The sequence below is a fragment of the Mirounga angustirostris genome, unplaced genomic scaffold, assembly GCF_029215605.1.
Source record: "Mirounga angustirostris isolate CCGP_5_RB_7025 unplaced genomic scaffold, mMirAng1.0.hap1 SCAF_2, whole genome shotgun sequence".
NCBI lineage: Eukaryota > Metazoa > Chordata > Mammalia > Carnivora > Phocidae > Mirounga > Mirounga angustirostris.
This window is the reverse complement of record NW_026991710.1, coordinates 97,759,624-97,771,678: the sequence shown is the minus strand read 5'-3', so window position 1 is coordinate 97,771,678 and position 12,055 is coordinate 97,759,624. Positions and strand designations below refer to the sequence as shown.

At 35.7% G+C, this 12,055-nt stretch overlaps 1 protein-coding gene and 1 long non-coding RNA gene across 6 annotated transcripts in view; one reads left to right on the top strand and one right to left on the bottom strand.

Moving 5' to 3' along the window:
• LOC123848297 (uncharacterized) overlaps nt 1-12,055 on the top strand; it is an 844,895-nt gene that overhangs the window by 49,890 nt on the left and 782,950 nt on the right. The gene's annotated exons all lie outside the window — the stretch shown is intronic.
• The window catches only part of LOC123848295 (bifunctional heparan sulfate N-deacetylase/N-sulfotransferase 3), a 176,962-nt gene that overhangs the window by 24,778 nt on the left and 140,129 nt on the right, over nt 1-12,055 (bottom strand). For all 3 annotated transcript variants that reach the window (XM_045880526.3, XM_045880528.3, XM_045880527.2), the window contains 2 exons: nt 5,998-6,180; nt 3,384-3,480 (listed from right to left, as the gene is read on the bottom strand). In XM_045880526.3, the coding sequence (XP_045736482.1) occupies nt 3,384-3,480; nt 5,998-6,180 (280 nt within the window). The remainder of the gene's footprint in view (nt 1-3,383; nt 3,481-5,997; nt 6,181-12,055) is intronic.

Genomic DNA, 12,055 nt, shown 5'->3' with positions numbered 1-12,055 from the left:
AATTTAATCAGGTGCTTGTAACTGTAACTGTGTTTATAAAATCATAATATTTCTGGTCCATGTATTCAGTATTCCTAAGATTCTAGTTTTCACTTCTCTGCTCTAATGTGATTTACATTATTATACAATCTGATGGAGAGGGACCTGTTAATTATATTCCAGGTCAATAGCTAGCAATGGTCTTCAGACACAGCCTTATAATATTTTTCTCAGTTGGAGAAATCACTGTTCTAATTTTGCTTAGTAATAAATTAAATTTATATTAAATATTAAATTTTGAAAATTCTTATCTCTCTGACAAGCTTTATTTAATGTTGTATTTAAAACAGAAAAGTTGTTAAAATAACTCTTTCAATAGCAAAATTGTCTAAAACAGTGAATTGAAAGAGGCTGTGTTCCTAGATTACTATCTTTGCCAAACAATGAACATTCTATCTGTATACATGGGTAACTATAGGGAATGAAACATAGTTATCTATGGTATACAAAATAAAAATGTTCTTCACAAGCCTGACCTAAAACAGTGGTTCTCACACTTTAGCATGCCTTAGATTAACCTGGAAGGCTTGTTAAACAGAGAACTGAGCCCTATCCCAGACTTTCTGATTTAGTAAACTTTGAGAATCATGACTTAAAAGAAATGTGGAACAAAATCTAAGACTTATTGGAGGAAAAATGTTCCATACTTGAAATCCAGAGTAGAATAAAGGTTTCTTGAGCATGGTCTTTAGAGTCAGGTAAATTCTAGGATCAGGTTTTTATTTTTAACACTTACCAATTATGTGAATGTGAACAAAAATATCTAACCTGGGGCTTAGTTTTCTTATTTGTGTAGTGGGGGGAAAATACTTAGCTATCAGGGTTTCAGGAGGGTCAAGTAAGATAACCTATATGAAATACTTAAGTAGCTTCATATCTCAATATTAGTAAGGTATTTATTTAATTTTTATATTTATTTATTTACTTGAGAGAGAGAGAGTGCATGTGGTGGGGAGGGGCAGAGGGAGAGGGAAAGAGAATCTTAAGCCTAGCACTGAGCCTGACACAGGGCTCTACCTCACAGCCCTGTGATCATGACCTAAGCCAAAATCAAGAGTCAGACACTTAATAGATTGAGCCACCCAGGCGCCCCAAGTATTTTTTAAAATAACAACTTTTATGAGATAAAATTCAGTAATGCATTAAAAAAATTGAAAAGAATAAACTCTTTGTGAGGATAGGAAGTATGACCATTATGTGAAAAAAGAAAACAGATTAATTCCTTTCTTAGATCAACTGGAAACATTCTTTTCTGAGTTTTAAGAATTGTATTAAATCATGTTTGCTTTTAATAGCATGACCAGCATCAATAAGACAAATTGAAAAAATAGATATCTAATTGTTTATATAGTCAGTAAAAGGCATAATATAATTTATCAGTGGTCAAAAAATTGTTAGTTTGTGGTTTCTGAATTCTGTCTTTACCTTCACATATTCTTGGGTCTGAATAAACTGTTCTCTGTGTGTGTGTGTGTGTTTGAATGTGTATAATGTGTGTATGTGTATAAAACAACCACTTAATCATAGACACACCCATTCAAATAACCATCCATAAAGCTTGTTTTATTTTTTGTCAGTTTCAACACTAAAAATATCTGAATATGCAGAAGACTATACATCTATGCAAAATTATTCAGAAAAATGCCTTTGATAAAAACTAAAGTTAAAATGAAGCTATTTAATTTTTATGAAACTGATCAGAAGATGTTTCTCCATTTAAAAAATCAATTTCATAAAATATTGCTGTACATAGTAACATGGATGAATCTCAAAAGCATTATCTTAAGTGAAAGAAGTCAAACACAAAAGATTGCACATTTTATGCTTCCATTTATATGAAAGTCTAAAAAAGCAAAACTGTAGTAGCAGAAAGTAGTTTCCTGTGACTGAGGATTGGGAGGGGCATTGACTGCAAAGGGATGTGGATGGAGAAACTTTTTAGGGAGACAGAAATTTTTTTTGTTTTTTTGTTTTTTTTTGAGACAGAAGTGTCAATGTGGTTATACAACTGTGCACGATTGTCAAAATTGATCAAAATTTGCACTAAAATTGGTGAATTTTATTGCATGTAAACTATACCACTACAAAACTGGGAAAAAATTTAGTTTCTATAAAAGGGAGATAAAAAATTTTCTTCCAAAGGTAAATGTCATATACAATTGTAACGAAACATTTGGAAACCCAGCTGAGTTTAAGATGGCAAGTAATGGTTCTGCCATCTAACCCTGATTTTAAAATGTCTGCACATCTAGCAGGAAACAAGAGGATGCACTTCCTGCAGGGCTTTCTGAAGTGAATTTGATATGCCAAGCTTCAGAGATGTGTGATCAGTAATGACAGTGGGAGTTCCTGAAGAGACTTCAGTTTAAATGTTTTTCTAGTTGTCTCTTGACTTTAAAGAGATACAGACAAATGAAATAAATAAGGATGAGAAAAGTTTTTACCATATTTGTTATTGTTTTCAAATTGATATTGGCAAATGGGACCAAGAGAAAATGAATAGGCTAAACTCTCTGTGTACATTACATAAAATCTTCCCCAGTTATTTTTGGACAAATGAGGAGAAAGAAGGTATTCCCCTCAGAAAGGCATATGGCTGGAATGGCTGTTTTCTGTGAAGCCAGAATCCAAGAGCCCCAAATAATTTATCATGCAGGATACAGCATGTATGTCTGGCATTTTAAAGTTTCCACTGGGCTTCATTTTAATACCGATTCTTAAAGAAACAAGAAGTTTATGGGGAAAAAGTTGCATGCCAATTTAAGAAAAGGTGCAAGATTTCTCCTGGGTGTGAATAAATACCTTTGTTAGCACAAAGTTTTGTTTATGTCTGGAATTCTGCTTGTCAAGCATCCTTTCGATTTTTAGAAAATAGTCATCTCTGCAAAAAATAGCTTAGAAATAAACTATATCAGGAAGATGGAAGGAAGAGTCTGTTTTTCTGGAAGGGTCTGATTATAAAGAGTTATAGATACTTATATGTGTTTATCTTGACTTTTGATGAAATCCTGTCAGTCAATTTCTCAAGATGTGATTCGTTTTGATTTTAGAAGTGTTGACAACACCTTTCAATTCAGGTCTTTGGAAAAAAATTACCATTTGCTACCAGATTGGCTGTTAGATATTCAAACCATATGACACTTATTTTCATCTTTTTCACTTAAAAAATTCCTTGACAAGCATTTAAGTACATTATCAAGCTAAACATATTAGATCAGAGAACAAAATGTGTTATTTATTCATCAGTATTTATAGGAATTTTGAAAACTCATTGTGACTAGAACTTACTGTCTAGTCATTGGGAGTTTTACACTGTTTGGTTAATCATAACAAAAAGCTCTCACCAGTTTTCTGGGGTCCTATTACCAAGAATTTTGGTAAGCGATCACAGGTTTTTTCTTTCGACCAAATGTCTCTGTGGCGTTTGTCATCACAAGGATTCTAAATGGGAGAAGAATATAGAGATGTATTTTTTTGTGAGTGTCCATTGTGTGCTAGAGTTTTTCAGCTTTTTAAAAAAGATTTATTTATTTATGTTAGAGAGAGGGAGAGAGAGAGTAGGGGGAGGGGCAGAGGGAGAGGGAGAGAGAGAATTTCAAGCAGACTCTCTGCTGAGTGCGGAGCCCAATGTGGGACTTGATCTCATGACCCTAAGATCATGACCTGAGCCGGAATCAAGAGTCAGATGCTCAACCGACTGAACTACCCAGACACCCTGAGTTTTTCAACTTCTGTCCTTAAAAAGATATTCCAGGAAAAAAAAAGCCATGTGGCTTCTTTTAAATGAAGGCCTTGAAGTGGCATCAGTGAAGCTTTTAAGTAATTCCTTTCCATCCTGAAGTTGAGTGTCTACTGAGGGGTTGGGGGAGAGGAGGCATTTCCACTGTGGCTAACAGCCTCACAGCACTGAGGATTTAATATTTTTTTTTCTGCATTTTCAGCAGGTCTATGTCTTAATTGTGTGTGTGTATGTTTGAAAACAGCTCCAAAGTAGTGCTGGGCAGAGGCTGTGTTCCCTGCTAATGTAAAAGAAGGTACACTCTCACCATTCAGTAAGTAACTGAAATATAAGGTGTAAGATTTTTTTTTTTAAAGATTTTATTTATTTATCTGAGAGAGAGAGAATGAGAGAGAGCACATGAGAAGGGGGAGGGTCAGAGGGAGAAGCAGACTCCCTGCCGAGCAGGGAGCCCGATGCGGGACTCGATCCAGGGACTCCGGGATCATGACCTGAGCCGAAGGCAGTCGCTTAACCAACTGAGCCACCCAGGCGCCCAGGTGTAAGATTTTTATTCTCAATAACTTTGAGCTATTTTGCTGCGTTTCAAAGAGGTACACATCTGGCCATAATAATACTATTTAAAGAGATAGCAGATTCCTTTCAGTAGCCTTCAGAGGTCAGTAAATGTATATGTAAAACTCTAACTTTACAGATTATGATGCTAAAAAGCACTAAATTTCAGCAAAAGAGTAAAATGAAGGTGAATTACTACCTTAGGGATTTGCTTTTGGTGTATAGTACATGAACCAAAACCACTATGCAAGATGGATCTAGAATATCCTTAATTTCAACTGTGAAGTGCACATTATGTGAAGAATTGAAGTACCCTTTAATACTATTTCAGATATAGCAATCAGGACAGTACTCTGTTTCTATTCAATTAATACTGTAGGTGTGTGTGATTAAATAAACTATTTACATTAAGCAACAGATTAGTTAAAACTAAAGTGAGGGTGTTCTTTTTGGTTGTTGTTCTGGAAAAAAGTTGTTTCAAACCTGTCACCTGAAATAATAATGACTTCAGTTTAAAAATAAGGTGTTGAGTCACCTAGGTGGCTCAGTCTTAAGGTTAAGCACCTGCCTTCAGCTCAGGTCATGATCTCAGCGTCCTGGGAAGGAGCCCCATGTCGGGTTCCCTGCTCAGTGGGAGTCTGCTTCTCCCTCTCTCTCTGCCCTTCCCCTCGCTCATGCTCTCTCTCTCTCTCTCTCAAATAAATAAAATCTTAAAAAAAAAAAAAAGGTGTTAAATCAGCAGGAAAATTGCATGTCTTTCCAGTGGCTAACATTTGGTGATATTTTGTAGTGGTTAAGAAAAAAAAGTAATATGTAGTGATAATTCCACAAGCACCTTCTTTCACATTCTAAAATGTGTAGTTATGTCTCTTCTGGAAGTTATCTGTTTGTGGTCAGGTGGTAATTAGCTTACATTCAAAGCTGAATGAGTTGTATATAGTTCAGAGCTTACTGTGACTTCAGTCTGTGAAATTTACTCAGTTCCACTTCTGATGATTGTTATTATTGTACCATCAGCTCTGTTAGAACTCTCTAGTAGCTCAGTAACTCTCATATAGAATAGTGATTAAGAGCACAGCCTCTGGAGCCAGATGGCCTGGAACTTGCCTAGCACACAACCTGTTTACCACTCTTCTGCTCTTTTTAGCTGACTGCAATCTGTGAATTGATCCCTCACTCCTGACTGAAAACATTATATCCATTGAACCCCTCGTTGAGCTTTCAGAATTTCATAATTCCTAATGGGCATAGGAACAGAGAATTTAGCCACTATGATGCAATAATATAAGACTGCAATTTGGGGCACCTGGGTGGCTCAGTCGTTAAGCATCTGCCTTCAGCTCAGGTCATGGTCCCAGGATCCTGGGATTGAGCCCCGCATCGGGTTCCCTGCTCAGAAGGAAGCCTGTTTCTCCCTCTCCCACACCCCCTGCTTGTGTTCCTGCTCTCGCTATGTGTTTCTCTGTCAAATAAAGAAATAAAATCTTAAAAAAATAAAAAAAGACTCCAATTCAGGAAGTAGTTTCTCAAATCTACTAACATTTCCAAAATTTATTATTTTTTCCCTCCAAATGCCTTCACTTTTCAGATTTGGATTATCTCATAGAACGCCAAGATATGTTTATGGGATTAATTAGTTATACCGATTATTGAAGCAATATTACCTGCCAGAGAGGGTCTTTTTGATCAGGAAAGAGCTCAAAATACTTGTGAGCCAGCTGTGCTGGAGGCAGAGTCTGAAGTCGCAAGTTGGTCCAACTCTGCACGAAGTTGGCCAGATTAACAAATGTATATAGTCCCAGGCGGTCATTCCCATAGTTGGACAAATGTGTCATGAAAATGCTGATCTGAAAAAGGCAAATGGACCTCAGTGTAAACACAAGTTATTTTAACCCTAGGGGGCAGTGCAATCATAGCAATGCTAGTTTTTCTTCAGTAGTCTTTGCCCAGGGTTTCAGTTCATGCTGTGTTTCTGAATTGTGGGCATATCCCAGATACTCTCATTATATTAATGCATATTAGAGGATGTGTTATTAGTAAGACTTGGTGAACACTTTTTTCTGAGATTTTAATATATTTCATAACAACAACAACAACAAAACAAGTCCAACTGCTATATATCCATGTTGGTGCAATTAGTTTGATGCTGAATAACATCCTAGATGCTCACACATAGTGGCTTCATGACATCAGTGACCTATTCATAATTTGTGGCAGCAGAGTCTCAGGAGATTGGAATTTTATAATTTCAATCTATTTAATTTGGCTTACAATATAATATTTCAAGTTAAAGAATGTAAATGATCAGTGTATCACCATTATCAGCATGAACTGAATATCCTCTGATTTGTATTTATTAGAGGCCATAATGACACAAGACTAGGGACTAAATTTTTGCTAAAATAGGTATTAACTATTTTCCATCGATAACACTCTCAAACTCATTTCCATAGTCATTGGGTTTATTATTTCCAGTATCAGATACCTCCTTTAAGACAAGTTTTCAGTGTTTAGCTAGATAAAATCAACTCTTCCTATGAAAGCAGCTGACCTAGATTGAATTCATGCATTGAAAACAAAATCACAGCATTTTCTCCATAATAAAGTAAATTTAAATTCTGCAGGTTTGATTAAATTGGTCTGGAATGTAGAATGGGCTTTTTAGAAGCTATTGCTTCAAGTGAATGCAAATAGTTTTTGTTGGTGAAGTGTTGACAAACGGAAAAAATTTTGCATGAGATTTTCAATGGCAAAGAAACCACTGTCACATTTATGCTGCTATAAAAAAGATCATAAAAATAATTCATGTGATAATAGTACTTTCCTGAAATATATAATGTCGTGTGAATGAATAGTAATAATAGTTATTATAATCATCATCATAATGAATATAATAGGTTCATTCATTAGAGACTGAAAGAAATATTCAAGGAAATTTATTGAGGTGAAGTAGCAGAGATGAGAGAATGGTTATATTAAGATTTGATACAATGAATCAGAAAAAAATCTAATTACAACTATGAATAAGAGGAAACAGTGATATCTTTTATTCTATAGAATAAGTCCTGTTGGCTTTTATATGAAAAGCTTCAACTGTGTATTTCTATTCACTCTGCCTGAACATATATTAAATCCTAGAACTTTCACAAATAAAATACTTTGAGGGTGACTTTAAATAGCTACCAGCAGACTGATGCAGTCATGGAATTGATAAACAAGACTTTTATCATTTTGGGTATTTCTGAAAAATGAGACTTCTAAAATTTAACCTTCTGGTTATTTTTGTAGTAGCTTCGATTCTATGACTTTTGTTTCCCTTTCTTTTCTCCTCCAAAATTTATCAAAAAAATCACCTATTGAGACACTCAAGACAATCATGTTACATTTGAAAGTTCTTTTCTAATGTCTTTTAGAGGCAGTCTTTCATCATTTGTTTTATATGCCACATTTTTCAGTGCAGCTCAACAACAACAGCAAAATACTTCAAGTTGCTTATTACATGAAAAAACTTTAATACAATGTAACATATATGTTAATCCACTTAGCCACTAGTTTATATTTCTTGCTTTATTTGTGAGAGATTTATCAATACTTCTGTGTGTCTGTCTGTATTTCACTTGAATAGGATCTGCATTGGGCATAAAATGGGAAATGTGGAGAGTGACTTTATGATACTAATGCATTTGAACTCCCTTTGAGTTTACTTTTCAACCCAGAAAACATTTTACTCTGTGACATTTAAAGTGGAGTGTCACTGTTTTACCCATGTGAGTATAGAAAGTAAAAAAATGCTACTCTGTCTGCTAAAGACAGAAGCAATCCAGAATGAGTTGTGAGCTAGTTAATGACATTGCTTTTGCTGAAAGTTAACCTGATTGGCAAGAATTAAGGTAATACTTAGAAGGTGTTGAACTTAATCCTGTAAGATAAAAGTTACTTAGCCACCAGCCATGGAACCTTCCCCAGGTTTTCAACTCTTTTTTTTTGTATATCTACTTTAACATAATTCAAAGTGCACCATAAGCAAAAGGGCTGTTTCAAAGTGATGGTTTTGTAGGGTGTGTTACCTCAAGACATTTTCAGACTCTGGACTCAAGCCTGAGATTTGTTTTGTTTTTCTAAGAAATACAAGGCCATGAAGGGGATATAATTGTTCAGGACATAAAATAATTTCTTTTTAAATTGTGTGTGTGTGTGTGTGTATCACAATATTCTCTCTACACACTGAATATTCTATATCTCTTGCTGAACATGTAACCTCTCCAAGTTTTATTAATTTTTAGTTAGGAAGGTATGCACAACAAACAACCGGACTAGTGAGAACAGACATATAATGACAAGGTTGTGGTAAAATAATTAGTTTGCTTTTCAGACAGTATTTCTTTCTTACTCCTGTTATGACCTATGACAACTGTAATGTCACTTTATTTCTTGGCAACAGTTTCTGCTGGAATAGAAAGAAACAAGGAAGCTTGAAAGGGTTACCAGTGCAAGGAAAATAGATACTAGTCTTTCCCTAGAGAGGATGCCTTTATAATTTTAAGAGTGCTTCAGAACTAAGGATTTGTTTGTTTGCCTTTTTAAAAAGGATAAATGTATCAAAATAAATTATCTTTATCATACATGTAGAGTCCAATAAGAAAGAAAATGTCAAAGAAGTTACAATTGCATTTCTACAACAGTTTTTGCTACATGCATACTCTAAGTAATTAGTTGTTACCAAAAGGACTAATTAGCTGCTTAAAACTCAAATCATTGGAAACTCTGCCAAAGATATAAATTTTATCTAACAGTTGAAAACAATTCTTTCTATCCTGATGGATACAGACATGTATAACAACATACTCACTATGATTATTTTTCTGTAAAAAGCAAGAGCTAAATGCCAAATATCATATACACTGGTATTTATGGGAGAGGAAACAGATTATCATTTGTAAAAATGTGGCTAAGAGAAAGATGTGGGCACTCACTTTATCTCACTTTCTAGCCTCAACCATGTGAATCTAGTAAGTTCCAGGTATTGGAGATGCATGAATCGCTACCAAGAAGAATAAGGAGCAAAACACGGGTCCTGGTGCAAAAGCAGTTGACAGTGAAGTAATCTGTTTCTTTTGAGGTCAAGGGGAGGGGAGAGTAAATAGGAGTGTAAAAAAGTGTGTTACTTCTAATAATTATTATAAACTATGCCATTTATGACCAAATCCACAAACATTTTTCTTAGCGTACTGCCAGATGCTCTGCCTGGTTCTGGGTGCGAAAATATAAATATATCATGCTCATTCTTGTAAGTATTGTTTGTGGAAAAATGCAGAATTCAAAAGGCACATAAGAATTTACAGTGAAAAATGTCAGCCTCCCACTCCTGTCCTTTAGCCAAGCAGTTTTGTTTGGGTATCCTTCCAGGTGAGCAAAGATTCAAAAGCCTGAACATATATAACAGATCCCCTAGGAAGTTTATAAGAGTTCAGATCACCAGACCTTACATTCAGTGATTCTGATTTGCTGGGTCTGGAAGGTGCCCTGGTACCTGCATTTGAGAAAATCATCCCAGGTATCTTGATGCAGGTACCACTGAAATACAGTTTGAGGAAAACTGGCCAGAACCATTGTTTATTCTCATAGAAAAGACTCCATTTGCCAAAACCATTGACTTTTCTGTAGTGGTCCTTTTGAGTACATTTAAAAAACAAACATGTCCTGTTAAGTCCATAAGTATATTTTGATGTCCTAGCCTTAGAGCTGTCCCTAGCTCAAAGAACAACTTGGTAAGTGCCCTTGGCCATGCCTTTTGAAGGCTTCTGTACTGCTGACATACGTGTATAGATGCACAGAAAATTGCTAAAAAAAAAAAAGAGATCTGGTCCATATAGACATGTGCAATTGGTTCGTAATTCCCCTTCAATCCTATGTTTATTATTATTATTATTACGATTATTTTTTAACCAAAGCAAAGTTCTTCTCCATTTCCACATGTACCTCTCAGATGCATATTACCTTATAACTTCTCCATTTAAAAGACTGCCTTGCCTATTCATTTTTACTTTATTTCATGGCATTTAAAAATGTTGTGTGGCAGAGGACAAGCATACTGTAATTCTTTGGGGGAAAAATAAGGAAAACGGTTTATTTTTGTGGGGTAGTGATCAAACTTTGGAAATCTCATTTTTATTATCATGAAAAATATATGAGTCCCACCACTGTCAAGATTGTACTCCATTACATAAGCACATCTCTTTCTGGAAAATAAGTAAAAAAAAAATCTTGATTAAAAGGCTATTCTAATGATACTCTGGGCCTGAACCTCCTATTCTATAATTTCCCAGTTTGAACCCACAAATAGTTCCTCATTGCCTTCTGAATTAAATAAAATTCAGGATGTCATCCTTAGTGACGACATGGTCCCAGGTGACCTTTTCAATCTTCCCTTGTATCCTCGTTCTGTTCCTCGTGCACCAGTCTTCTTACTGCTCCTGGGGGCTCCCTGGTCCTGCTGACCTCCACGGCTTTGTTTATGCAGTTTCTTCTCTCTGTACTCGTCTACCTATCTCAATTCTATATATCCAGCCTGTTATAACTACCTCTTCAGATCTCTCCAAGCAAATTCAATCTTTTAACAATATGAACTCCTGGGGCACCTGGGTGGCTCAGTGTTAAGCATCTGCCTTTGGCTCAGGTCATGATCCCAGGGTCCTGGGATCGAGCCCCGCATCAGGCTCCCTGCTCAGTGGGAAGCCTGCTTCTCCCTCTCCCACTCCCCCTGCTTGTGTTCCCTCTCTCACGCTGTCTCTCTCTGTCAAATAAATAAATAAAATCTTTAAAAAACAAAAAACAATATGAGCTCCAGAGCACTCCTGTTAGGTCTTCACAACATTTTCTTACTCTGGTTTGTATTATGCTTTAACAAAATTATTGTTTTATTTGTATCTAGATTGTTCACTTCCTTGGGGCTGCCATAGCACCTTTTCAACTGTATTCTCTGCACTGCTTGTGATATATAGTATGTGCCTTGAGTTGGCACTGATCATTTCATTTGGAAAGTGGGGAAAATCTAGGGTTAGTTATTTTTTCAGTGCCATTCATTCTGGTAATTCCTTAGCACCATTCAAATTGTGGGCCTCCTTAATGATTGATTCTCATCTCTTCTAACTTTATCCCCATTTGCCTGTATTCCTCTCCCTGAACTCTGCCTAGCCTTCACTTACTCCACCACCCTCTTGCTTCTGTTTCCTGTGAAACTTCCTTTGTAAATAAACTATATCTTTTAGGCCTTTGACTTTGGCCTGCATGGGTGGTTAAGACAAACCACAGAGACTCTTAATGCTAGGAAACAAACTGAGGGTTGCTGGAAGGGAGGTGGGTGGGGGATGGGGTAACTGGGTGATGGGCATTAAGGAGGGCACTTGAAGGAATGAACACTGGGTGTTGTATGTAAGTGATGAATCACTAAATTCTACCTCTGAAACTAATAATACACTATATGTTAACTAAATTGAATTTAAATAAAAAATGTAAAGCAATAAATAAAAATGCCAAATTTTTATTTTAAAAAAAGTGGGTCCTGCCACCTACTGGTTCTTTGATTTTAGCAAGTCATTTAAATTTACTCATCTAAAAGAAAAAAGAAGGGTATAAAATAGTAACTGTTGTTGTGTTGAGTGCAATAAAACAAAACATTTAAAGAACTGCTTGACACATAGTAATTACTTAGTAAATATAGCT